Source organism: Nomascus leucogenys, chromosome 17 (assembly GCF_006542625.1).
Source record: "Nomascus leucogenys isolate Asia chromosome 17, Asia_NLE_v1, whole genome shotgun sequence".
In the NCBI taxonomy this organism is placed as follows: Eukaryota; Metazoa; Chordata; class Mammalia; order Primates; family Hylobatidae; genus Nomascus; species Nomascus leucogenys.
Genome location: NC_044397.1, coordinates 34,922,387 through 34,950,147, shown reverse-complemented (window position 1 = coordinate 34,950,147; position 27,761 = coordinate 34,922,387). Strand labels below are relative to the sequence as shown.

General features: G+C 48.0%; 1 protein-coding gene and 2 long non-coding RNA genes across 11 annotated transcripts in view; 2 read left to right on the top strand and 1 right to left on the bottom strand.

The window, feature by feature from the left end:
* The window catches only part of LOC115830980, a 24,926-nt gene extending 505 nt beyond the window's left edge, over window positions 1–24,421 (top strand). Inside the window, exons 2-6 of one of the 2 annotated variants that reach the window (XR_004026526.1) lie at window positions 4,438–4,533; window positions 7,218–7,462; window positions 8,631–9,266; window positions 9,365–9,506; window positions 24,332–24,421. This is a non-coding gene — a long non-coding RNA (uncharacterized LOC115830980). Of the gene's footprint in view, window positions 1–4,437; window positions 4,534–7,217; window positions 7,463–8,630; window positions 9,267–9,364; window positions 9,507–18,850; window positions 18,889–24,331 lie in introns of those variants that run through there. The other variant, XR_004026527.1, reaches the window with a different exon arrangement.
* The window catches only part of PILRA (paired immunoglobin like type 2 receptor alpha), a 27,503-nt gene extending 2,145 nt beyond the window's left edge, over window positions 1–25,358 (bottom strand). Inside the window, exons 1-4 of one of the 5 annotated variants that reach the window (XM_030797282.1) lie at window positions 24,931–25,114; window positions 24,220–24,609; window positions 8,100–8,291; window positions 13–46 (exon numbers count right to left, since the gene is read on the bottom strand). In XM_030797282.1, the coding sequence (XP_030653142.1) occupies window positions 13–46; window positions 8,100–8,291; window positions 24,220–24,609; window positions 24,931–24,985 (671 nt within the window). In that variant the 5' untranslated portion in view covers window positions 24,986–25,114. Of the gene's footprint in view, window positions 1–12; window positions 47–6,191; window positions 6,421–8,095; window positions 8,292–24,219; window positions 24,610–24,930 lie in introns of those variants that run through there. The other 4 variants (XM_030797283.1, XM_030797286.1, XM_030797284.1 and 1 more) reach the window with 4 other exon arrangements.
* The window catches only part of LOC115830979, a 16,783-nt gene continuing 13,435 nt past the window's right edge, over window positions 24,414–27,761 (top strand). For 3 of the 4 annotated variants that reach the window (XR_004026523.1, XR_004026525.1, XR_004026522.1), the window contains exons 1-3: window positions 24,414–24,502; window positions 25,004–25,073; window positions 25,369–25,479. This is a non-coding gene — a long non-coding RNA (uncharacterized LOC115830979). The remainder of the gene's footprint in view (window positions 24,503–25,003; window positions 25,074–25,368; window positions 25,480–27,761) is intronic. The other variant, XR_004026524.1, reaches the window with a different exon arrangement.

The window sequence follows — 27,761 nt, the reverse complement described above, 5'->3', positions numbered from 1 at the left end:
CCCAGCACTCACCTGGCTGGGGTTGTGGCTTTAGTCTGCTGCTGACCTGTAGGGGGACCAACAGTGAGTCAGGGTGGCATCCGGGTGATGGCAGTCTCCATCCCACCTTCTCTGCTGCGCCTTAGGCTGAGGCCCTCCTTAAAGGGACCAGAGCAGCAGAGCTGCTCCACCCAAACCCATCAGGAAGGGCCTGGGACTCAGCCGGCACCCTGAGGTCCCCACCTGTCCTCCCTGTTGTTCTCCACATCACCTCCTAAGACCCCCTCACCCTGACCCCCTCCCTTGGTTTCTTTCTCTCTTGAGCTCTCTGCTCAGCCCCAACCTGGCTCCCTCCACCGCTGGGCCCTCGCCCAGTCACTTCTCCCCTCCCTTCCCCTTCCCTTGACATTGGCACCCCGCCCCCACTCCCTCCAGGTCCTCAGGGAGACCGCACCTGTGCTTTCCTTCTGGGTGGCGGCTATGTCTGCCCTCCAGCCTTGGGAGCCTTGTGTTTGGGACTCATATTTGTGGCTGTTCAAGTTCTGTTGCCACCACTAGGCTTCCCCTCCCCTCTGGCTGGTCCCACCCTGAATCCTCTGCTGCCTCTCCCACTGTGCCCTGCACCTCCCATCCCCCTGGCATCCTTGCAGTGTTTCCCAAGCACTGGGCTTCTGGTCCACAGACATCCCCTCCTCCATCCAGCCTCCTCCCAGGAGGGCTCCACGTCTACAGAGACACCCTCTGAACCCAGGCCTCAAGGTACCCCTCAACTCCAGGGACCTCCCCTTCCACTTCTACAGGACTTTTTTTTTTTTTTTTTAATGTTGAGACTGGGAACTCTGAAATATTAATTGCTAGTATCATTTCCATGCTGCAACTTTCTTTCCAGCACTCTTCTGTCCCTCTGTTTTTTCCCTCTCTTTAGGTTATATTTTATTTTACTTATGGTTAAAAAAAAAAAAACGCTAGAATTCACTTTTAACCACGTGTACAGTTCAGTAGTGTTAAGTATATTCACACTGTTGTGAAACATCTGCAGGACCTTTTCATCTTGCAAAACTGAAATGATTTTAAAGAACCCCCACTCCCTCCTCCCTGCAGCTTCTGATAGCCACCATTCTACTTTCTGTTCCTATTAATTTCATATCTCTAGGCACCACCAAAAAGTGGAATCATACCATATTTGTCATTTTGTGACTGCCTTATTTCACCTAGCATAATGTCTTCCAGTTTCGTTTATACTGTAGTATGTGTCAGAATTTCTTTCTTTTTCTTTTTTTTTTATTTGAGACAGAGTTTCTTTTTTTTTTTTTTTTTTTTTTTTGAGACAGAGTCTCGCTCTGTCTCCCAGGCTGGAGTGCAGTGGCACAATCTCGGCTCACTGCAAGCTCTGCCTCCCGGGTTCACGCCATTCTCCTGCCTCAGCCTCTCCGAGTAGCTGGGACTACAGGTGCCCGCCACCACGCCCGGCTAATTTTTTGGTATTTTTAGTAGAGACGGGGTTTCACCATGGTCTCGATCTCCTAACCTCGTGATCTGCCCGCCTCGGCCTCCCAAAGTGCCGGGATTACAAGCGTGAGCCACCGCGCGCCTGGCCTGAGACAGAGTTTCACTCTTGTCACCCAGGCTGGAGTGCAGTCGTGTGATCTAGGCTCACTGTAACCTCTGCCTCTTGGGTTCAAGCAATTCTCCTGCCTTAGGCTCCCAAGTAGCTGAGATTACAGACGCCCACCACCAGGCCTGGCTAATTTTGTATTTTTAGTAGAGACAGGGTTTCACCATGTTGGTCATGCTGGTCTCGAACTCCTGACCTCAGGTGATCCACCCACCTCGGCCTCCCAAAGTGCTGGGATTACAGGTGTGAGCCACTGCGCCTGGCCCAGAATTTCTTTTAAAGACTGAATAATATTCCATTATATGTATAAACCACATTTTGTTCATCCATTCATTCGTTGATGGACATCTGGGTTGCTTCCACCTCTTGGCCATTGAAAATAGTGTTGCCATCAACATGGGTGTATATCTCTTCAAGACCTTTCTTTTCAGTTCTTTTGGGTATGTACCCAAAAGTGGGATTGCTGAATCATATGGTAGCTTTATTTATTTATTTATTTATTTATTTTGAGATGAAGTCTCGCTCTGTCACCCGGGCTGGAGTGCACAGCCTGGAGTGCACAGTGGCACAATCTCAGCTCACTGCAACCTCTGCCTCCCGGGTTCAAGCGATTCTCCTGCCTCAGCCTCCTGAGTAGCTGGGATTACAGGCGCCCGCCACCACACCCAGCTAATTTTGTATTTTTAGTAGAGATGGTGTTTCACCATGTTGGCCAGGCTGGTCTCGAACTCCTGGCCTCAGGTGATCCGCTGCCTCAGCCTCCCAAAGTGCTGGAATTTGAGGTGTGAGCCACCACTCCTGGCCTTTATTTTTAAATTTTTGAGGAAAGGCCATGCTTTTTTTCTGTATCATTTGCACTATTTTATACCCCCCATCAACAGTGCACAAGGGCCCCAGTTTCTTCACATTCTTCCCAACACTTGTCATTTACACACTTATTTATTTTTAAATAGTAGCTATCCTTCTGGGTATAAGGAGATAGCTCTCTGTGATTTTGATTTGCATTTCTCTGATGATTAGTTGGCCATTTTCATCTGCTTGTTGGCAATTTGTATACTGTCTTAGTTTATTTTGTGCTGCTAATGTATATAAGAATATCTGAGCCTGTGTAATTTATAAAAAACAAATTTATTCTGTTGGACAAGAGGTTGCTGAAAAGTAAAACAAAGCAAAACAAAAATTATTTCTCACAGTTCTGGAGGCTGGGAAGTCCAAGATCAAGGTGCCAGCATCTTGCTTTTTGCTGTGTCTTCCAGAGGGGAGGATTACTGTGTCCTCACATGGCAGAAGATCAGAAGATAGTGAACCCACTCCTGAAATCCCTTTTTATAATGGCATTAATCCGTTTGGCAGAGCCGTCATGACCTAAGTACCTCCCAAAACACACTACCTCCCAGTTGTCATACTGGGGACTAAGTTTCCAATACATGATTTGAGGAGACACATTCAGACCATAGCATATATCATCTCTGGAGAAATGTCTGTTAAAATCCACTACCCACTTTTAAATTGGGTTGATTTTTTTGTTGTTGAGTTGTAGGAGTTTTTATATATTTCGGATATTCACTCCTTATCAGATATATAATTTACAAATATTTTCCCCATTCTATAGGTTGCCTTTTGATTCTGTTGATTGTGTCCTTTAATGAAAAAACATGTTTAAGTTTAATGTCGTCCTATTTGTCTATTTTTTCTTTTGTGGCTTGTGCTTTTGGTATCACAGGCAAGAAATTATTGCCAAACCCAATGTCATGAGGCTTTTCCCCTATGGTTTGGGTTATGGTTACATTTAGGTCTTTAATACATTTGGAGTTAAATTTTGTATATGGTATAAGATAAGGATCCAACTTCATTCTTTGGTATGGATATTCAGTTTTCCCAATGCCATTTGTTGAAGAGATTGTCCTTTTCCCATTAAGTGCTCTTGGCACCCTTGTCAAGTCTTTTGACCATATGCACAAGGATTTATTTCTAGACTCTGTATTCTATTCCATTGGTATATTAATCTATTTTTTTTTTCAGTTCAGCTCCTTTTTTTTTTTTTTGAGATAGAGTCTCACTCTGTCACCCAGGCTGGAGTGCAGTAGCACAATCTCGGCTCACTGCAACCTCTGCCCCCCAGGTTCAAGTGATTCTTGTGCCTGGCCCATGGTGTATAATTCTTTTGCCGTGCTGTTGAATTTGGTTTGCTAGTATTTTGTTGAAGATTTTTACATCAATATTCATCAAGGTTATTGGTCTGTAGTTTTTTTTTTTTTCTTTTTTTCTTGTAGTGTCTTTGTCTGGCTTTGGTATCATGGTAATGCTGACCTCACAGAATAAGCTTGGAAGCATTCCAGCTGTCTTTTGTCATTATCCCACTGTACCTGTTCTTAGACTTCATTGAACTCTTATCCCGTGATAATCTACTTTTCTACAGATTATTCAGACTCCCTGCTGACCCCTCTGCTCTCCATTCCTGCCTTCTCACTAGCTCCTTGACCTATGATCTCCTGTCTTTCTGCCACACTTAGCTCACAAATCTCTAATCCTGGGGGTGTCTTATGGCAGAAATGCTATTTGATTACCCAATATCTATTCAATTATTCTTAGTTACAGAAAATTGATTGTATTTGGAGTGGGAGTATTCCCCCTACAGATAGTTGTGGGATATGTGACCAAATTCTAGCTAATAAGATATAAACTGGGTCAGGGGGCGGGGATCGGCTGTGTGGAGAGGGCCGGGGGCTCTCACACGTGAAGAAGTTGTTGTTCGGTCTTTCAGGAAGACTCTTTAAAAGGGAGCAGACAGTTGAGGCATAGTATTTTTTTTTCCTTTCTTCCTTCTTCCTATTTTTTGCCAGGAACCCAGAAATAGTGGCTTGAATCCTTGCAGCCGTCTTGGGCTATGAGGCAACCTTGGGGACAGAAGCCGGCATCAGGGCTGGTGAATCAGAAAGGTAGCAACCTGAGTGTCTAAGAACAGTGATGTGCTGTCTGCTTCCAGATCTGTTTACAAGAGGAAAAAAATAACCCAACTCTGTCTTGTTTAAGCTACTTTTACTTCTGGTCCCTGGTGGTAGCAACTGACAACCATTCCTGACCAACACAAATCACTAAGGTCTCAAAATCTGAATGGTTGACTACTGCTGGGGAAAAATGCAGCCATGCCCAACACTGCTATCATAGATTTACAGTTTCTCATCTGAGCTGACTCCTCAAACTCCACTTCCCATTTCCTCAGTGACTATGTCAAACTTTCTCTTCAATTCCCTGACCCTCTTACTCATTCTCAGGAAAAAAGTGCTGTGGTTTTTGTTCTGCAGAATTAAAAAAAAAAATCGTAAGTGGTTGATTTTAATTTTTGTTTGTTTGTTTGAGACAGAGTCTCGCTCTGTCGCCCAGGCTGGAGTGCAGTGGTGTGATCTCAGCTCACTGCAGCCTCCACTTCCTAGGTTCAAGTGATTCTGCTGCCTCAGCCTCCCAAGTAGCTGGGATTACAGGGGCGCATCACCAGGCACAGCTAATTTTTGTATTTCTAGTAGGGACAGAGTTTCACCATGTTGACCAGGCTGGTCCTGAACTCCTGACCTCAAGTGATTCGCCCACCTCGGCCTCCCAAAGTGGTGGGATTACAGGCATGAGCCACTGCGCCTGGCCAGATTTTAATATTTTAATCCATGGCTTTAGGGCTTTGTCATACTGAGGAAGACTGTCTCTACTCCTTGGTTATGAAATAATCTCACATTTTCTTCTGGTACTAGGGTTATTTTTTTTCTCATTTAAATCTTTGATCCCTGTGGAATTTATTTTGGTACAAATTATGAGGTAAGGAGATAATGTTATTTTTTCTTAGATGGCTACTGAATAGTTCCAGCACTATTCATTGAATTACTCATCTTTCCCCATTGATTAGAAACCTTTTAACCAACTAAATTCCCACATATATTTGGCTCTCTTTTCATTCTGTTATACCTAGATTTTCCTCTTTTCTTCCATTGCTTTATCTGTGTATGAATATGCCAATACTGTACCGTTTTGTCTTTTGTTTTAAATGTATTCATACGATGGTGCTCCCATGAGAGCCAGTGTTCCCTGATTTAATGCCCACTGTTTAGTCATTCTAACTGCTGATGCTCCTGTGGCACATCCTCTGCTAGATCTATTCTAAACACAGTACGTTTAATCATCAGGACAACCCCATGTAGGTACTATCTTCACTCCCTTTGCCCAAGAGGAAGTTGAGGTGCACAGCCTTTGTACCAGCAAGCCTGTTTCCCTGGCAAGGGTGTGAGGCCAGGATCTGACTGCAGGCAGCCCCAACCCCATGCTCCTCCCCTCTGTGCTTTCATAGCTGATAGGGCAAATCTCCTTGCACTCTGTCACCCAGGCTGGAGTGCAGTGGTACGATCTCAGTTCATTGCAACCTCTGCCTCCCGAGCTCAAGCAATTCTCCCACCTCAGCCTCTCCAGTAGTTGGAACTACAGGTGCGTACCACCACACTTGGCTAAGTTTTGTATTTTTAGTAGAGACAGGGTTTCACCACGTTGGCCAGGTTTGTCTCACACTCCTGGGCTCAACTGATCTGCCCAGCTTGGCCTCCCAAAGTGCTGGGATTACAGGCGTGAGCGGGAGCCATCACGCCCAGCCCGTTGCAAACGTTCTTGGTGGTAACTTCAGATCAGGTTTGGAGGATGTTGAGGTGGAACTCATTAACGCCTCAGGCCTCGTCCTCTCTTTTGAACTGTAAATGTGTACTCTTGAGTTTCCAATGGACAACTCTGCTGAGATGCCACACGTGGATCTCCAGTGTAACAGATCCCAAATTAAACGAGGCATCGTTCCCCTCCAAGTGTGATCTCCTCTCTTCCCCATTGTACTTGGTGATTTCATTACAGCCTCATCCACTCAAGTGGAAACGGGCTTATTCCTGCTCCCTTGCGCCTACATCAATCTAACAATCAACTTATTTATTTATTTATTGAGATAAGGTTTTGCTCTGTCACCCACGCTGGAGTGCAGTGGCACAATCACGGCTCACTGCAGCCTCAACCTCCCAGGCTCAAGCAGTCTTCTCACTTCAGCCTCTGGAGTAGCTGGGACCACAGGCGCACGCCACCACACCCAGCTAATTTTTGTATTTTCTGTAGATATGGGGTTTTGCAAAGTTGCCCAGGCTGGTCTTGAACTCTTTGGCTCAAGAGATTCTCCTGCCTTGGCCTCCCAAAGTGTTGAGATTACAGGCATGAGCCACCCTGCCCAGCCAACCAAGTGTCATTTATAAAAAAAATTTTTTTAAATTATTTTTATATTTAGTTGGAGATAGTTTGCTCTGTTTCCCAGGCTGGAGTGCAGTGGTGAAATCACAGCTTATTGTAACCTTAAACTCCTGGGCTCAAGCAATCCTCACATCTCAGCCTCCCAGTAGCTGGTACCACAGGCACGGGCTACCATGCCCAGCTAATTATTATTATTATTATTATTATTTTGTAGAGACAGGGTCTCCCTGTGTTGCCCAGGTTGGTATCAGACTCCTGGGCTCAAGAAATCCTCTTTCCTCAGCTTTCCAAAGTGCTGGGATTACAGGTGTGAGCCACCGCACCGCACCTCACCTCTTTGGTTTTATTACTTAATCTTTTCCAGGATCTGGCCCTTTCCCTGTTCCACCTCACTCCTGTACTGCACTGACCCAGCCTGGCCCACCTCTGGCCAGTCCTCCACAGACTGAGGTCTCTCATGGGAGCTGAGGTCAGCCTTTACTGCTTCATGCTGCCTCTGGGATCAGAGGCTCTTGGGTGTGATTTCCAAGGTCCTCTCCTCTCCTGCCACCTCCACCAGCACTGAGCTTCCTGCAGCTCCCAGAATGGTTTCCTCCACCCGCAAGGAAAGTGAGTGACCTCTACACCACCCTCACCACTTGCTGGGCTAATTCTTTTTCTTCTTTGAGACTTTTGCATATATCACCTCCTCTGGGAAGTCCTCTCTGATTACCTCTCCTTCTTCCCACCCTTATTAAGTACTACCATAGTTCTTTCTCAATGAAGCAATTAGTCCTTGAGGCCACTGAAAACCCCACACCCCTAGTTCCCTGAGAGCAGAGTCTATGGTATATGCTTTATCTACTTTGCTTCTCCAGTTTCAAGCCAGACTGTGGCAGGTGGGCAGTCGGCCAGTGCCTGCTGAGCTCAGCTTACTTCTGGTCCCTTCTGCTTTTCCCAGGGCAGACCCTCCCCTCCCCTCCCCAGGAACCTTCACGGGAGGTAGATGAGTGATGACTGAGAGAGAATAACCAGGGGGGGATCGGCTGTGTGAAAAGGGCTCTGGGCTCTCACATGTGACCCTGCCCCGCCCCACTGCAGGAGCCTCACAAATGCAGACACCTCAGCACAGGCCACGAAGTCGGCCTCGGTGGGCTTGAGGGGAGCCAGCAGGGTCTGCATATTTCAGGAGCCCCATAGCTGCAGGTGGGCTTTGAGAAACCCCCAGATGGGAGGCTTGGGGAGAGGGCGGGTCCTGGGCACTTACCTTTCCTTCTCCTCCACCTGAGGAGGCAGATCAGTCCCAAAATCGTGATTCCGAGCACAGCGACAGCCACTGCCACCCCCATAGCAGTCTCCAGACTTATGTGCCAAGAGTCTGAGCGTCGTTTGCCCTGTGTGACCCTGAGGCCGGCTGTGGTGGTTGTGCTACTGAGCCTCCAGGTGGTGGTCGTGACAGCTAGGGAGAGATGAGGAATGAGCAGACCCTCCCTTAGGGGCACAGGGTGCCTGGGTGAAAGGCGTGGTGTGCTGCTTTCTAGGTTGGGGGACATTAGTGGTGAGGGAGCTCCTCTCTGAAGTCCACAGAGGGAGCGGGGAACAGGGTGAAATGTTAACAGCTTTCAATGCAGACGACTCAGTTCATTTTATATTATTTTTCCTTTCCTTCTTTTCCTTTCTTTTCCTTTCCCTTCCTTCCTCCCTCCCTCCCTCTTTCCTTCTTTCCTTCCTTTCTTCCTTCCTTCCATTTCTTCCTTCCTTTAATTTTATTTCTTCCTCCTCAAATTCAACTTAACAGGCAACTCAGTTTAAATCCTGATTCTATACCAGTTATCAGCAGGGTCACCTCAGAACCTCATCTCCTCACTCACAAATAGGGATAACTAAATCACAGGATCAAAAACAGTCTATTGTTGCAAATACAGGTAACATAAAATATGTCATTTTAACCATTTGTACATGCACTGTTCAGTGGCATCAAGCACATTCACAGTGCTGTGCAACCATCACACCATCCAACTCCAGAACCCTTGCATCTTCCTCAATGGAAACATTTTAAGTTAAAAATTTATTGACATTCTGATTGTAAAAAACTCTAATATTACTTTTAATTTGTAATAGGAGTTACTCTCCAAAAATGTTAACCACAGCTGAATTGAAAGAGTCTTTGGGAAATGTGGCAATGTTGTTTATATAAGTATACCACATTATAAGTCTACTGGAGATCCAAAGGGATTTGCGTTTGTGGAATTTGAAACAAAAGAACAAGCAGCAAAAGCAATTGAGGTAGGTCCAGATCCTGAAGTCAGAACAGGGAAGAGGAAGAGAAGCAGCTCTGAAGATGCAGAATCCCTAGCTCCCCGATCAAAAGTAAAGAAAATTATTCAGAAAGACATCATTAAGGAAGCTTCAGAAGCTTCCAAGGAAAATAGAGGTAAAACTACAAGGTTTTAATTAGATTAAATTAAGCTTCTGTTTCACCCATTTCACAGCCCCACGTTTTAACAGAGTGCTTTTTTTATTTATTTCAAGATATAGAAATCTCTACTGAAGAGGAAAAGGATACCGGAGATCTAAAAGAGAGCTCTCTCTTGAAAACAAAAAGGAAACATAAGAAAAAAACATAGAGACATAAAATAGGAGAAGAAGTTATACCATTAAGAGTACTATCAAAGTAAGTCTGTGGTTTAAATTCTGTCATTGGCTTAACAATCCACCTCAATGGAAACTCCTCATTCCTGTGTCCCTACCCTTCTACCCCTCTACTTTCTGTCTCCATGAGTTTGACTACTCTAAGTACTTCATATTAGCTGAATCACACAGTGTGTCTTTTTACAGGATTGTCTTTTTTTTTTTTTTTTTTTTTTTTTTTTTGAGACAGAGGCTTGCTCTATCACCCAGGCTGGATGGAGTGCAGTGGTGCAGCCTCGGCTCACTGCAACCTCCGCCTTCCAGGTTCAAGTGATTCTCCTACCTCAGCCTCCCAAGTAGCTAGGATCACAGGCACGTGCCACCACGCCCAGCTAATTTTTGTATTTTTTTTTTCTTTTTTTAGTAGAAACGGGGTTTCACCATGTTGGCCAGGCTGGTCTCCAATGCCTGACTTCAGGTGATCTGCCCGCCTCAGCTTCCTCAAGTGTTGGGATTATAGGTGTGAGCCACTGTGCCAAGCCAGGATTGTCTTAATAAGTGAGAACACATCTGTAAAAAACCTACTGTATATTGAAAATATGTTTTTAAGGTCACATTAATATATATTGACCTTCACGTCCTAGAAACAAGTTACACCTTCTTTATAGATGTCTCATGCACCCTTAAAAAATTGACATAGTACTCAGCCACAGGACAAAAAAATCAGGCTCCTTAATGTCTTCAAGTTAGTATGAACTAAAATCTTCATCCACTCTTAAGAGAAAGTAATAAAAGTGCAAATGCTATGTCTTGATTGGGAATTTAAAAATGTTTTAATTACTTAAAGGAAAACATGTATAATAACATACTGTTTAGAAAATAAAAACTAGAGTAATACATATTTTAAAAAAGAACCCTGGAGTATGACTAAAGCAACACTCTAAGCTAAATTCATAGTATGAAATGCTTTTATTACTTAAAATGGGAAGAAATTTTTAAAACAAATAAAATATTCAATTTCCAAAGAAAAAACCCCAAACAGAGAGGAGCGAGCTGTAAGGAAACTCAGAGGAAGAAAGTAATGAAAAGTTAAGTAGGAATAAATTTATTAGGGAACAGATAGCCACAGGCAAAATAAATGCAGAAACTGGTTATTTAAAGGAGCAACAAGAAGAAGATAGACAAGACTAGCAAACCTAATGACAACAAAAGCCAGCTGCAATCATGAGTGGGTATATGCTCAATTATAGGTTGTTAAATGTTAAAATATCTGTGAAATGGGTGTCTTTCGGATTTTTTGGACACAGGGTCTTGCTCTGTTGCCCAAGCTGGAGTGCGCAATCATACCTCACTGCAGCCTCCACCTCCTGGGCTCAAGTGATCCTCCCACCTCAACCTCCTGATTAGCTGGGACTACAAGCATGAGCCTCTGAGCCAGGCCTGGGTGATATTTTTAAAAATTGATTTAAGAACTAGTATACCTTGGGGCCAGGCACAGTGGCTCATGCCTGTAATCCCAGCACTTTGAGAAGCCGAGGTGGGCGGATCACCTGAGGTCAGGAGTTTGAGACCAGCCTGGCCAACATGGTGAAACCCCATCTCTACTAAAAATACAAAAATTAGCTGGGTGTGGTGGCGGGCTCCTGTAATCCCAGCTACTTGGGAGGCTGAGGCAGGATAATCACTTCAACCTGGGAGGCAGAGGTTGCAGTGAGCCAAGATCACGCTACTGCACCCCAGCCTGGGTGACAAAGCAAGATTCTGTCTCAAAGAAGTAGTATACCTTATTTATGCCTAGTGTTCCATTATTGGAACGCTAAGTTTGTGGGAGTTATTTATATCCTACTGCTCAAGGTCATCGCCAAGTTCTGATCTTTCACACAAAAAATTTGCAGCCTCTGGCATAAACGAGTTAACTGATCATTAGACAAAGAAGAAATGAGAATGCTATGAAAGAACTACCTTTCATAAGGTCTCCATGCTCAGGAAGTTTTATAAAGAAGTTCTTGTAAAAATTTAAGGAACATAGAATTCTCACATAGAAGTTTCCAGAACATAAAGATGGAAAATATGCAATTTGAATCAATTTCATAAAATGATTCCATAATCCTAATGTTTAATATCCATTCGAAAGTTTTTTTTTTTTTTTTTTTTTAAAGCTGGGTACTGTGGCTCATGCCTATAATCTCAGCACTTTGGGAGGCCAAGGTGGGCAGATCACTTGAGCCCAGGAGTTTGAGACTAGCCTGGGCAGCACAGTGAGACCCCCGCTCCCCCCGGTCCCTGTGATAAATACAAAGATTAGCTGGGTGTGGTGGCGCATGCCTATAGTCCCAGCTACTCAGGAGCCTGAGGAGGGAGGATTGCTTGAGCCCAGGAGATTGAGGCTGCAGTGATCTATGATTGTGCCACTGCACTCCAGTCTGGGCAACAGAGAGAGACCCTGTCTCAAAAACAAAATTTTTCTGTTTTTTTTTTTTTTGACATAGTGTCACTCTGTCAACAACAACAAAATGCAGTGGTACAATCTCGGCTCACTGCAGCCTCCAACTCCCGGCTTCAAGGGATTCTCGTGTCTCAGCCTTCCAAGTAGTTGGGATTGCAGGTGCATAACACCACACCTGGCTAATTTCTGGGACAGGGATTAAATAAATTATGATACATCACTACCATGGGATGCATGCGGCCATTTAAAAAGGCATTACTGATTCAGAGCACAATGACTAGGAGTTAGCCCTGCTCTGCAAGGAGCAGCTAAAAAATTTTTTTAAATGGCCAGGCGCAGTGGCTCATGCCTGTAATCCCAGCACTTTGGAAGGCCAAGGCAGGTGGATCATCTGAGGTCAGGAATCAGACCAGCCTGGCCAACTTAGTGAAACCCCGCCTCTACTAAAAATAGAAAAATTAGGTGGGCATGGTGACACGTACCTGTAATCCCAGCTACTGGGAAGGCTGAGGCAGGAGAATCACTTGAACCCGGGAGGCAGAGATTGCAGTGAGCTGAGATCGTGCCACCTCATCTAGCCTTGGTGACAAGAGCGAAACTCCATCTCAAAAAAAAAAAAAAAAAAAAAAAGGCATAGGCCGGGTGTGGTGGCTCACACCTGTAATCCCAGCACTGTGGGAGGCTGAGGTGGGTGGGTCACTTAAGGTCAGGAGTCTGAGACCAGCCTGACCAACATGGTGAAACCCTATCTCTACTAAAAATACAAAATTAGCCAGGTGTGGTGCCACACGGCTATAATCCCAGCTGCGTGGGAGGCTGAGGCAGGAGAATCACTTGAACCTGGGAGGCAGAGGTTGCAGTGAGCCAAGATCATGCCATTGCACTCCAGCCTGGGCAACAAGAGCAAAACTCCATCTCAAAATAAATAAAAATAAAAAATAAAAAGACATAGATGTATATATACTGGAATGAAAGAGATTCAAGTTACTTTAAGTAAAAATAGCAAGTTCTAGAGCAGCATAGTATGTGGTTTAATTCTATTTATGTTATATGTCTGTATCTGTAAGAGAGAACACTTCCACACAAAGGGGTAGGGACTGGGGAGATTAGGTGAATGTTACATTTTATTTGACTTCCTTCAGTATTTTTTAAATTATGTGTAAGTATTACCAGTACTTTTACTAGTTTTTAAATTTAACACTTTTTTTTCCAAGTATAATCAAGTACAAGATACAATCGCATCAAGTACAAGTACAAGATACAATCAAGTACAAGATACAAGATACAATCAGCACATAATTCAGACCCAACAAATTTCACACAACTTAGAAAAAAACAGCAGCCTCCTGCACCTGCCTCCTCACTCCCTTCCAACTCCCCAGAGGCAACTATTTTCAACAACTTTAGCTATTTATTTTGGTGTTAACCTCCTATTTCTAAACAGCATGCGAATATTGCTGTTGCTTGATTTGCTTGTTTTAGGTGGTATCTACTCACTTCCTACTACTGACATGGAGAATTTAGATCTTACACCCCGTTTTCTTTATCTGACTCAGCTTTTTAACATTTGACACTCCTCACTCCCCCTTTTGTGGAGTGAGTTATTCACTTGGCTTCTGGGACACCATCTCCCTTGGTTCTCCTGCCTCACTCTTAGCTCCTGAGACATCTCTGTTGATTTGTCTTCATCTGCCCAAACCTAATGTCAGGGCCCAGTGCTAAAACTTCCTCTCTAGCCACACTCACTTCCCAGAGGATCTCATTCACTGTGTGACATTAAATATCAGTGGTATCCTAATTGGTCTTCCTGTGTCGCCCAGGCTGGAGTACAGTAGTGCAACCATGGCTCACTGCAGCCTCCAACTTCTGGGCTCAAGCGATCTTCCCACCTCACCCTCCTGAGTAGCTGGGAATACAGATGCACACCACCATGCCCAGAAAATTAAATTTTTTTTTTTTTTTGTGGATAGCCTGAGCAATATGGTGAAACCCCGTCTCTACTAAAAATGAAAAAAAAATAGCCGGGTGTGGTAGTGCTCCCCTGCAGTCCTAGCTACTCAGGAGGCTGAGGCAGAAGAATCACTTGAACCTGGAGGCAGGGGTTGCAGTGAGCCAAGATCATGCCACTGCACTCCAGCCTGGGTGACAGAGTGAGACTCCGTCTCAAAAAAAAAAAAAAAAAAAAAAAAGAAAAAAAATTTTTTTCTTTTTGGTATAGACGGGGTTCCATTATGTTGCCCAGGCTGGGTTCCAAGTTGATATATCCAGCCAATTTTCCCCCTGCACTCTAGACTCGGAGATCTTACTACCTGTTCACACCTCCATTTGTATGTCTAGTAATGACTCAAACGTATGGTGTCCAAAACAGAGTTCTTGATTTCCTCCCAAACCTGTTCTTCCCCGTTTCCCCCACTCAGTAAATGGCAATTCTGTCCTTCAAGATGCTCAGGCCAAGGACCTTAGAGTCACGCTTCCTTCCCTCCCTCTCATACCCCACATCTAATCCATCTGCAAATCCTGTCTGCCCTGTCTTGTTTTCAAAATATGGCCAGTATCAGCCAACTCTCACTTCGTGCACTGCCATCTCGCTATGCCAAGCTGCGTCATCTCTCCTCGGTCTCCCTGCTTCTGACTTCGCTCACCTGTAATTTTTTCCTCCATACCACAGCGAGAGGGACACTTTTAAGCTGTGAGTTGGGGCCGGGCATGGAAGCTTACGCCTGTAATCCCAGCACTTTGGGAGGCCAAGGCAGGCGGATCATCTGAAGTCAACAGTTTGAGACCAGCCTGGCCAACATGGTGAAACCCTGTCTCTACTAAAAATGTAAAAATTAGCCAGGTGTGGTGGCAGGCACCTGTAATCCCAGCTACTTGGGAGGCTGATGCAGGAGAATCCCTTGAACGCGGGAGACAGAGGTTCAGTGACCCAAGACCATGCTACTGCACTCCAGCCTGGGCAATAGAGCGAGACTCCATCGCAAAAAAAGTAATTAAAAAAAAAAGTGCAAGTCAGATCTCAGCACTCCTGCAGGAAATGCTCCTTCTCTCCCATGGCACTCAGAGCAAAAGTGAGTTGTTTCCTTGGCTTTCAAAGCCACACGTGATCTTCCCCGCCTCCTCCCACCCTCTGCCTCTTCCCTTTGTCTTCAGCCACACTTGTCCTGTGTGACTGAAACCTTCTTCTCCCAACCTCCCCATTACGTTCTACCAATCAGTGTCTAGGCTGGATCTTCCTGGGGCTTCTCCAGGTCTGCTCCCCAGTTCTTCTATCCCTGCATTGCACCTTTGGAGCTGGCCTTGGTGGACCCCATCTGTGGGCTCTGACGCCCTGTAACTTCTGACTCCAGAAGCCACAGTTCCTCTCTGCACATTCCAGTCTTCCCTGGGCTCCCCACCCTTGCTCTTCAGAGGTCTGCTGCTGGTCCCAGAGTTACCTCCCCATCCCTGACTGGTTTCCCCAACTGTGCCTCTCTAAGATCTCGCCAATTACCCTACACCGGCCTCTGCTTCATCTCACAGCAGTCTTCTCTATTCAATGTGAATACCGGGCCACCTTAGCAAGCTATGTCCCACTCACTCCACTTCAGTTCTCCTCTTTTCACCATCCCCTGACACAAACAGAATTGATCCATTTGTGTCCAGAATTGGTGGGTTCTTGCTCACTGACTTCAAGAATGAAGAAGCGGACACTCAAGGCAAGTGTTACAGTTCTTAAAGGCAGTGTGTCCGGAGTTTGTTCCTTCTGATGTTCGGATGTGTTCAGAGTCTCTTCCTTTTGGTGGGCTCGCAGACCTTCACGGTGAGTGTTACAGCTTATAAACGTCAGTGTGGACTCAGTGACCAGCAGCAAGATTCATTGCAAAGAGCAAAAGAAAAAAAACCCCTCACACAGTAGAAAAGAACCCAAACAGGTTGTTACTGCTCGCTGGGGCAGCCTGCTTTTATTCCCTTATCTGGCCCCACCCACATCCTGCTGATTGGTCCATTTTACAGAGCGCCGATTGGTCTGTTTTACAGAGAGCTGATTGGTCCGTTTTGACAGGGTGCTGATTGGTGCGTTTACAATCCCTGAGCTAGACACAAAAGTTCTCCAAGTCCCCACTAGATTAGCTAGACACAGAGAGCTGATTGGTGCATTCACAAACCTTGAGCTAGATACAGAGTGCTGATTGGTGTATTTACAATCCCTCAGCTAGACATAAAGTTTCTCCAAGTCCTTACCAGATTAGCTAGATACAGAGTGCCAATTGGTGCATATGCAAACCCTGAGCTAGACACAGGGTGCTGATTGGTGCATTCACAAACCTTGAGCTAGATACAGAGTGCTGATTGGTGTATTTACAATCCCTTAGCTAGACATAAAGATTTCTCCAAGTCCCCACTAGACTCAGGAGCCCAGCTGGCTTCCCCCATTGGATCCCCAACGGGGCCGCAGATGGAGCTGCTTGCCAGTCCCGCGCCTTGCTCCCGCACTCCTCAGCCGTTGGGTGGTCGATGGGATCGGGCGCCGTGGAGCAGGAGGCGGCGCTTGTCGGGGAGGCTCGGGCCGCGCTGGAGCCTACAGGGTGGTGGGGGGGCGCTGAGGCATGGCGGGCTGCGGGTCCAGAGCCCTGCCCCATGGGGAGGCAGCTAAGGCCTGGCGAGAAATCGAGCACAGCGCCGGTGGGCTGGCACTGCTGGGGGACCAGGCACACTCTCCACAGCTGCTGGCCCCGGTGCTGAGTCCCTCACTGCCTGGGGCTGGTGGGCCGGCCAGCCACTCTGAGTGCGGGGCCCACCAAGCCCACACCCACCCGGAACTCTAGCTGGCCCGCAAGCGCCACGTGCAGCCCGGGTTCCCCCCCCCGACCCCGCGCCTCTCCCTCCACACCTCCCTGCAAGCTGAGGGAGCCGGCTCCAGCCTAGGCCATCCCAGGAAGGGGCTCCTACAGTGCAGCGGCCGGATGAAGGGCTCCTCAAGTGCGGCCAGAGTGGGCACCGAGGCCGAGGAGGCGCTGAGAGCGAGTGAGGGCTGACAGCACAATGTCACCTCTCACATTTATATATTTATTCCCACACTCAAAAGTAAATTTCATCCTTGGGTGTATTTTTGGTTGTTTTGGTGGTGGTGGGTTTTTTTAATTTTTTTTTTTTTTTTTTTTTTTTTTTTTTTGAGTCAGGATCTCACTCTGTCATCCAGGCTGGAGTGCAGTGGTGGAACCACAGCTACTGCAGCCTTGACCTCCCAGCCCCAAGTGATCCTCCTGCCTCATCCTCCTGAGTAGTTGGAACTACAGGCATGTGCCACCATACCCAGCTAGTTTTTTTTTTTTTTGAGACGGGAGTCTCTCTCTGTTGCCCAGGCTGGAGTGCAGTGGCGCGATCTCGGCTCACTGCAAGCTCCGCCTCCCGGGTTCGTGCCATTCTCCTGCCTCAGCCACCCAAGTAGCTGGGACTACAGGTGCCCGCCACCACGCCCGGTTAATTTTTTGTATTTTTAGTAGGGACGAGGCTTCACCCTGTTAGCCAGGATGGTCTCAATCTCCTGACCTCGTGATCCACCCGCCTCTGCCTCCCAAAGTGCTGGGATTACAGGAGCCACTGTGTTTTTTTTTTTTTTTTTTTTTTTTGGAGATGGAGTCTCACTCTGTCACTCAGGCTGGAGTGCAGTGGTGTGATCTCAGCTCACTGCCACCTCCGCCTCCCGGATTCAAGTGATTCTTACGCCTCAGCCTCCCGAGTAGCTGGGATTACAGGTACACACCACCACACCCGGCTAAGTTTTTTGTATTTTTAGTAGAGACAAGGGAGGGTTTCGCTGTGTTGGCCAGGCTGGTCTCGACTTCTGACTTCAAGTGATCTGCCCACCTCGGCCTACCAAAATGCTGGGATTACAGGCGTGAGCTACCACGACAGGCCACACCCAGCCAATTTTTAAATTTTATTTTTTTATAGAGACAGAGTCTTGCTATGTTGCCAGATTCTTGCTATGTTGCCCAGGCTGGTCATGAACTCCTGGCCTCAAATAATCCTCCTGTCTTGGACTCCCTAAGTGCTGGAATTATAGGTGTGAGCCACCACGCCCAGCCCTTTAATGGAATTTTTTATTTTTGCTATTGTATCTTAAATTTCCCAGAGCTTTCTTTGTGGTTTCTTTGTGGTTGGCAAGTTCCTTTGTAAAGCACCCTCTCTTATCAGATGCATGAGGTCTCTTAGCTTTCTGAGTAGAAGGAAATGCTGAGTATTTTAAAGTTTTATTCTCCCTGAACTGTTTTGGTTTCTTCCAGGTTCCTCTTTCTGTTTTTCCTGTTTGTTTTGTTCTTTGCGTTTCATGGGAGAAGTTTGTTTCATTTAATCATATAGGGACTCTAGCCTCAGGCTTCCCAAACACAGATGAGGCCAAGGTATAGTCTCCGGTGCTGGGGGATTTGGTATGAGGACCAGACCCCGGTCGCCTTGCCAGTTATCCCTGGGGTGCTCCCCCAGAGGCCCTCTGGTTCATGTATTCTGGAAAGCAAACCTCTCGTCTTTGGGCTAGGATAGGGGAATGGGGAATGGAGGTTTCCCGCTTCTGAAGTAGATTCTGAATGTCTTCTAGTTTTCAGACCCATCTTCACTCCTACTTTCAGGGGTACTCGGGGCCAGCATTACTGAACCTTTACAGAGTTTTGTGGTATAAATTGCCATTCATCTGGGTTTCCCAACACTGGCTTAGGGTTTAGCTCATCTGGGCTCCTAAACCAATTCCATTAGTCTGTTTCTAGCTTCTCAAATTTTGCTTTTGTACATCCAGTTCATATATTTCTTGTTCCTGAGGATTTCTTTCTTAAAAAATTCCCTTTGCTATCATTTTAGTAGACTCTGGGAGGGGGTGGTGGTAAACATGCATATAACCCACCGTCTTGGCCAGTTTTTATGCATTAATTTTTTTTTTTTTTTTTTTTTTTTTTTTTTTGAGACAGAGCCTCCGTCTGTTGCCCAGGCTGGAGTGCAGTAGTGCAGTCTCGGTTCACTGCAACCTCCGTCTCCCAGGTTCAAGCGATTCTTCTGCCTCAGCCTCCTGAGTAGCTGGGACTACAGGTGCGTGCTACCACACCCAGCTAATTTTTTTGTATTTTTAGCAGAGACAGGGTTTCACCATATTGACCAGGCTGGTCTTGAACTCCTGACCTCAAGATCCACCCTCCTTGGCCTCCCAAAGTGCTGGAATTACAGAGGTGAGGCGCCAAACCTGGCCTTTTTTTTTTTTTTTTGAGACAGAGTCTTGCTCTGTCACCCAAGCTGCAGTGCAATGGCATGATCTGGCTCACTGCAACCGCCACCTCCTGGGTTCAAGGGATTCTCCCGCCTCAGCCTCCTGAGTGGCTGGGATTACAGGTGCACACCACCATGCACAGACAAGGTTTCACCATGTTGGCCAAGCTGGTCACAAACTCCTGGCCTCAGGTGATCAGCCCACCTCAGCCTCCAAAAGTGCTGGGATTACAGGCAGGAGCCACTGCACCTGGCCTATGCATTACTTTTTTTTTTGAGACAGAGTCTCGCTCTGTTGCCCAGGCTGGAGTGCAGTGGCACGATCTCTGCTCACTACAAGCTCCGCCTCCTGGGTTGACACCATTCTCCTGCCTCAGCCTCCTGAGTAGCTGGGACTACAGGTGCTCGCCACCACACCCAGCTAATTTTTTTGTACTTTCAGCAGACGGGGTTTCACCGTGTTAGCCAGGATGGTCTCGATCTCCCGACCTCGTGATCCACCTATGTCGGCCTCCCAAAGTGCTGGGTTTACAGGTATGAGCCACCGTGCCTGGCCGCCTATGCATTACTTTTACAATGACAATCATTAAGGATTCAAAAAGTAATCTTGCATATTAATAACAAAAGGAAATATAGAGGGTAAAAAAACCTTTTTTTTTTTTTCCTGAGACAGGATCTGGCTCTGTCACCCAGGCTAGAGTGCAGTTGCATGATCTTGGCTGACTATAGGCAGTTAAACAATCTTATGAGACATTTATATGATGTTTGGCAGAACACTACCAAGGTTTACTGAGGGATATAAAATAGGACCTTGTTCCTGGGTGGGAAGATTGTGTATTAGCCTGATTTCAGTTTCTGTCAATTGCGTAATAGGTTTAATGCAACTGACTTAAAAGAGTGTTGTTTTTTGTTTTTGTTTTCCCTAAACTGGATAAACTTATTCTAACATTGGGGAAGGAACAGGCAGGCAACAACAGAAAAATATATTTTGTTTTGCTTTGTTTTTTAAGACAGGGTCTTGCTCTGTCACTCAGGCTGGAGTGCAGTTGCGAAATCACAGCTCATTGCAGCCCCAACCTCCTGGCCTCAAGCAATCCTCCTGTCTCAGCTTCCTGAGTAGCTGGGACCATAGGTGTGCACTACCACAACTGGCTAATTTGTTGTTGTTGTTAGAGATGGGGACTCACTATGTTGCCCATGTTAAGTCTCAAACTCCTGGGCTCAAGTAATTTTCGTGCCTCAGCCTCCCAAAGTGCTGGGATTACAGGCATGAAGCCACTGCACCCAGCCTAAAAAAGTTTTTGAGGAAGGAGTAATATGTTTGAGATGGAAATAGTCTAAGGCATTGAAACGTGATAAAGTTACAATCACTAAACCTGTGTGCTGATGTAAGAAAAGACAGATCAGTGAAACAGAATTGACTGACCAGAAACGGATGCTCTTCTACAAAAATAACTTTAAAACCAGGCCTAATGTATCAATAGAGAAGCAGATAAAAATGCAATAAATGGGGTTGGGACAACTGATTATATTACTTCATATAAAGATCAATTTAGTTGTTGATGCCATATACCAAAATAAATTATCACTACATACAAATTTTTTTTTGAATTAAGAAGTCTTGTTCTGTCACTCAGGCTGGAGTGCAGTGGTGCAATCTTGGCTCACTGAAACCTCCTCCGACTCCCAGGTTCAAGCAATTCTCCTGTCTCAGCCTCCTGAGTAGCCGGGACTGCAGGCATGTGCCACCACACCAGGCTAATTTTTGTATTTTTAGTAGAGACGGGGTTTCACCACGTTGGCCAGGCTGGTTTCGAACTCCTGACCTCAGGTGATCCACCCACCTCGGCCTCCCAAATTGCTGGGATTACAGGCATGAGCCACTGTGTCTGGCCAATATTTTCAACCTACAGTGGAAATTGGGATTTTTGTGCTTAGAAATAAAACAGAAAAGGCTGGGTATGGTGGCTCAAGCCTGTAATCCCAGCACTTTGGGAGGCCAAGGTGGGCAGATCACGACGTCAGGAGGTCGAGACCATCCTGGCTAACACGGTGAAACCCCGTCTCTACTAAAAATACAAAAAAATTAGTTGGGCGTGGTGGCGGGCACCTGTAGTCCCAGCTACTCAGGAGACTGAGGCAGGAGAATGGCGTGACCCTGGGAGGCGGAGCTTGCAGTGCGCCTAGATCATGCCACTGCACTCCAGCCTGGGAGACACAGTGAGACTCCATCTCAAAAAAAAAAAAAAAAAAGAAAGAAAAAAAATAGAAAAATGACAAAGAAGAACACAAGTAGGTTTGGTTACAAAAGTAAAATTACGTAAAAAACATTAATAAGCCAACAACAAACTTAGTTATATCTGCTACAAATATTCCTTGAGTTTGTTGTATCTTAGCATGATGGTACTTCAGCTGGATTAAAAAATTTTTTTTTGCCAGACACAGTGGCTCATGCCTGTATCCCAGCACTTTGGGAGGCCAAGGTAGGTGGATCACTTGAGCTCAGGAGTTTGAGACCAGCCTGGGCAACATAGCAAAATCCCATGACTACAAAAAAAAATACAAATATTAGCCAGGTGTGGTGATGTGTGCCTGTAGTCCCAGCTATTTGGGAGGCTGAGGCAAGAGAATCACTTGAGCCTGGGAGGTCGATACTGCAGTAAGCCATGATCACACTCCAGCCTGGGTGACAGAGTGAGACTCTTGTCTCAAAAAAAAAAAAAAAAAAAAAAGGCAGGGCAAGGTGGCTCACGCCTGTAATCCTAACACTTTGGGAGGCCAAGGCGGGCAGATCATCTGAGGTCAGGAGTTCGAGAGCAGCCTGGCTAACATGGTGAAACCCTGTCTCTACAAAAATAAAAAAATTAGCCTGGCATGATGGTGGGTGCCTGTAATTCTAGCTACTCAGAGGCTGAGGCGGGAGAATCACTTGAACCTGGGAGGTGGAGGTTGGAGTGAGCCAAGATCGTGCCATTGCACTCCAGCCTGGGTGACAGAGAGAGACTTTGTCTCAAAAAAAAAAAAAAAACAAAAAAAAAACCACACTTTTTTCTCTTTTTATTACTTTCCTGAATTTTGTGTTTTTTATAATAAGCATGAATATTCAATTAATTGAATTACTTCAAAATACAATTTATTAGTGAAAAAAACTACAAATCTGACCTATGCAGAGAGGTGAGAAAAGCAAGCAGGAATTAAGGAAAGAGGAAGAGAAGGCCTGAGAAAAACCCAAATCTCTCAAAAAAGACCATTTAAGAAAATATGTAGGAAATCAAAGTTCAAGGCTGTCTTGCTTCTTTTGGATTATGGAGCTGCTCTCCATCTGCTCCAAAACCAACACAGTGGTTAAGATGGTGCAGTGGTTTACCAGGGCGCGGGCAGCGAGAGTATCCATCCCTGCAGGTCCCTGCAGGGAAGAGTAATTTATCCCTGGCATTGTTTAGGATTGCCAATGCAAGTGGTTAGAAAAAACAAACCCACCTGGCCAAAGATTAGTTTCCTAAAACATTTTCTACAGACAATGCACCCCCTTCTTGCCTGGGCCTGGGAGAAACTCCCCTCGCCCCACTGATCTGGAGACAGATAAATCTAGGCTCAAATTTCCCCGATGCCCTTTCTGAATAAAACAGAAGATCTATTAGTGCAACACATCCCATCACTAGGTCCAAAAGTAGGTCAAGGTGAACACTATGGTCAACTCAATAGGCGAGGCCCTGTAGCTAGAGGTTAGGCGAGAAAGCTCTGCAGCTCACCATCCCTTTCATTTTGTTTGTTTGTTTGTTTGAGACAGAGTCTCACTTTGTCACCCAGGCTGGAGTGCAGTGGCTCGATCTCAGCTCACCTCAACCTCCGCCTCCCGGGTTCAAGTGATTCTCCTGCCTCAGCCTCTCGAGTAGCTAGGATTACAGGTATGCGCCACCACGCCTGGCTAGTTTTTGTATGTTTAGTAGAGACGGGATTTCACCACGTTGGCCAGGCTAGTCTCGAACTCCTGACCTCAAGTGATCCACCCACCTTGGCCTCCCAAAGTGTTGGGATTACAGGCGTCAGCCACCATGTCCGGCCCTCACCATCCCTTCCAAATCCCATCTGCACCACTAGTGTGACGCTGGACACAGCTATATAGGCTCTGTTAGCCTCAGTTTCCCTGTCTGTAAACTGAAGAGAATAGCAGTTCCTCTTGCTATTGTGGAGTCTTGGTGAGGGTTCACTAGGGCAATGCACACGAAGTGATTTGCCAGGGCCATGCCATGGTGCCTCAGTGAATGGGGGCTGCTGCTCTTGTGTCTGTAGACACGTCCCTTATTGTTGGGAAGGACAGAGTAGCAAGACCAGAGTGGAGGACAGGGAGAGCATGGCTGGAAGAACCCAGGGGCTTGTCAGGGAGAGTGGGGGCTGCAGGGGCCGGGGAGAAGTGAGGAGGGTAAAGGATGGATGCAGGAAGAGAGGGATATGACATGCGAGGGAAGAGGCGAGACAGGTCGGGGAGGAGCTGAAGGACACTTCTGGGAAGCAGAGGGGGAGAAGGAAGTGGGCAGGTGGGAACCCAGATGATTGGGCTTGACTCGGACTGCAGGGCTCCCAGGGCCAGCCACTGGGCACCTGCTGGGGGTTCCTGAATGAGCTCGTGACTGTGAGAGATGCAAGGTATGGAGCCCACCCTGAGGCATTAACGGGGACTCCACACAGAGACACATGACAAAAAGCGGGTGAGCCGCATCCTGGAGAGATCAAATCTGCCTGGAGGTAATGGGGAGAGGCCAGGCTGGAGCCCCAGTTTGGAGAAAGAATGAAGGATAATTAGAGGGTCCAGCAGATGCTGAGGCCTGAGGAGTGGGGGTAGGGCTGGATCTGGAGGGGACAGTGAGGGGGATGGTTGAGGAAAGCAGATCAGATGTGGAGACAAGGGGAAGAGAAAAGGGGAGAGGTGGCAAAGGCCTGAGAAAGTGTTAGGGGCCAAAGAGAGAACTTAGGGGTCGTCAGAAGAAGTGGTCTGAGGTGCTGGGGACGACGTCACCAGTGATCATAAAAGCCTCACTGCGGTGGGCAAGGCAGGTGCCAGGGCAGCTGGACTCACCCTGGGTGATGGAGAGTTTGGTCCCCTCGATGGACTGCCACTGCTGCCTCCCTGATCTCAGTGTGTCCAGCTCGACTCGGCAGAAATACACAGACTGGTCCTCCTTCCGCAGGCTCAAGATCCTGAGGAAGCCGCTCTTCTGACCCTCTGTCCAGTTCAGAAAGAGCCGGTTCACGTAATCCTTGTGAATGGAAGGCGGCCTTGTGCTGTAGAAGAACTGCCCGTGGAAGTGGCCCCGTCTCCAGGATATTTTCATGTTGGGAGCTGTGGCTAACTCCCAGGGGTAATAGAAGGAGAAGGGGATTTCCACGGAGCCACCCATGGGGGCTGAGAGGCGTTTTGGTTGAGTGACCCCATAGGGAAGGCTTGGACTGGATCCTGCAGAGCCACCTAGAGGAGGGAAGGAGGGAGGGAGTGGGGGAGAGACCGTGAAGCCACTGTGAGACACAGAGGGTGACCCCAGACCCTCCCGCACCTTCACCCACAGGCAGTCATGTGACAGGTGGCTGGACCTCTGGCCTGGGTCTCCGACTCTTCAGGCATGGGGGAGAAAGGAGGGGGAGAGGATGGGGGCACCTGCCCCTGTGGGACCCACCCTTGTTTCCTGGTGGTGGGAGCCTGGGCCCTCCCCAAGATGTCCCACCTCTGTCTTGGGTTGGCCCCTCCTGTGGTTTGGGCAGAGCCCACATCTGGGCGGTCCTGGGCACTCACCAGGCTGCAGAAATGCTGGGGGCAGCAGCAGGGGCAGCAGCAGGGGCTGACCCATGGCCTTGTTCTTCTCCAGGGGACAGGGAGACCAGCAGAGCCGTCCAGGCAGGAGAGGGGCCCTGTGGAGGGGCCGCCTGGGGCTTGAGGTGAGTGAGGAGAGCCGGGCTCAGGCTCCGCAGAGGGCTGTGGGGGCCGGGAGCCTTCCCCAAACCCGTGCACCTCCAGGGTGACCAACACTTCCTTTATCCATCTGGCTTCTTTTCCCCTATTGCAAAAGGGCCTCCCTTGTGGTCAGTGCCAAGTCAGCCCCACCCAAAGGCCGTAGTCCGTGTCCTCATGCCGAGGGGCTGGGCCTGACCTTGGCTGGCTGGGCCCCTCCCACCTGGATCCCTGCAGACCCCACCTCACTCAGCCTCACTTCTCATCCTTTTCTCTGCCCAGGGCCAGTGCAGGCTCTTTCAGGGAAAGGAAAGGCGGGCCTGAATCTCTGCCCTTCTGCGCCCCAGATTCAGTCCTCAGAGAGGAGGAGGAAGAAGCCGGTGGAGGTCACAGGTGCTCAGCCCCCAGCCCAAGCAGCAGACCCCCCAGCTTGTCCTCTGTCCCTCTCCCTCCCTGGCAGAGGCTCCCATGCAGTCCCCAGGCACCACCACTACCCAGCTGGCCTCTTCCAGCCCCAGGCCCTCTCTCTTGGTGCGGGGACCACAATCTTGCTCAAGGGGTGAGGGGGCTGATGGTCCCCTACACAGAGACTGGTCCTTCTGGAGGCCACCCCTTGACCCCCCAGACGTGAGACTGGATCTGCAGGCTCCCCTCTGACCTCCCGCCCTACACAGAAGGGGACAGGGCTCCGAGAAGCCCTGCCCCAGGCCACGTGACTTGCAGTGGTGGGTCCAGGACTGGAGCCCCCTCAACCCAGATGTCTGGGCCTGGCTGAAGGGCGGAATCTCTGGGCCTCAACTTCTGAGTGCAGGACAGGAGGCTGTCCCTTCATACAGCCCCTCAGGTCATTCCCTCCACACACCTGAGCCCTTGGCTGATCCACAACCTTCCTTGGGCACAGATGGAAGTGAAGGCTCAGAGCAACACCCACCCTGCACACAGTCCTGGGCCCGTGTCTAACAGGGGGATCTGCTGGCCTTTGCCCGGGGGTAGTCACTGGAGCAGGGAGCTTTGGTGGTCCACAGGGCTCCCTCTGTAGGAGGCTCTGCCCACCCTCTCCAGGGTGAGGTGGCATCAGTTGAGGGGCCGTGGGGGAAGACAGGATTTCATCAGAGGAAGTGGCATCAGCCTTCTTGAGACAGAAGCAGGCAGGGAAGGGCCCCCCTTCTCAGTCTCTTCCCTGGTCCCAGTAGGCTCCTCTGTGCTTCCCAGGGCCAGCCAGGCCAGCCCGCCCTCCTTCCCTTCACAGGCCTGAGGAAACAGGTTCCCTGTGCTCAGGAAACCCCTCCGTCTGAGCCAGGCCCTAAACACCTCATTCTCTGCTTCACAACATTCTGAGGTGACACATTTCTCCATTCAACCCACAGGGAAACTGAGGGACGGGGGCTTTGGGCTGAACTGGTCCCAGCTGGAAAGATGGGCTGAAGAGAGGACAAGGGACTCCCTGGCTGTCTGGGCAGGGCCTCGAGAGGGTGGCCCGTCCTGCCTGAGGACCTGGCTGAAAGGTCACCTGCTTACCAGGCTGTCCAATGTGGGGGCCACATAGAACTTATAGCCAACAGCCTCTGGGTAGCTCTGGAGGGCACATGCTGCCCAGTGCTGCCACGTGCGGTCTCCTTAGATGCAAAGTGCACATTTATGTCACTTTCAGGCCCTGGACCCAGCTGAACCCCCCATGGGAGATTCCTTCTGTGTCAGGATTTCTGCTCTGGGATAGTGTGAGGTCTCCTGGATTTGTTCATCCTCCCTCCCCCAACAGCAGTGACAGAACCTGGGACTGAGCCTGGGGTTGTGGCTCTCCCACAGACAGGGCTTCTGGGAGGAGGAGGAGGGCCTGGAGGAGGGCATGATTCCAACGTGGGCAGAGCCTAAATGCAGCCCCTTAGTGCAGGTGCTCATGGGAGAGGCGTGGGAAGTCGTGTGTCGGGAGCAGGGGCAGGGAGGGGGTAAGTACCCTGCACCGCATTATGGGAACCACTGCTTGGATGTCCCCACATTCCCCCAGCAAGTATCCTCCTGTCCTCACTGGCCACATCCATCCCTACCCCGGCCCCTCACCCCTCATTGGCACCCACCCTGTTCCTGCTTTCCTCTGATCCCAATCGACATCCCATAGGCTTTGTGGAGTTCACAAGCCAACTATAACATTCTTACAGTAATTCAAAGGACCTAGAATAGCCAAAAGGCCTTTACAAATGAAGAATGAAGGTGGAAGATTTATAATACCTGACTTCAAGATTTGCTGTAAAGCTTCTGTAATCAGGCTGTACTGTCCTCAAAGTACTAGAGTGTCCACAGACTGGAGTGTAGGGATGCGATCACCATCATTCCTGGGCTGAAGCAATTTGCTGACCTCAGCCTCCCAAGTAGTGAAGACCATAGGCACACACCACCACACATGGCTAATTTTTTTTTTTTTTTTTGAGAGATGGGGTCTCACTATGTTGTCTAGGCTGGTCTCAAACTCCTGGGCTCAAGCAATCCTCCTGCCTTGGCCTCCCTCGGTGCTGGGATGACAGGTGTGGGCCACCTCACCCAGCCCCACTGTATTGCTGATATTCTGGCATCTCGGACCTCCAAGACCAGAGAGAGGGACTGCCCCTGCCAGAGCCAGCCAGTTGTTAGAGCTAGCAAATGACCCCTCTGAGAGTGTCCCTTTCTTTTTTTCCAAAACG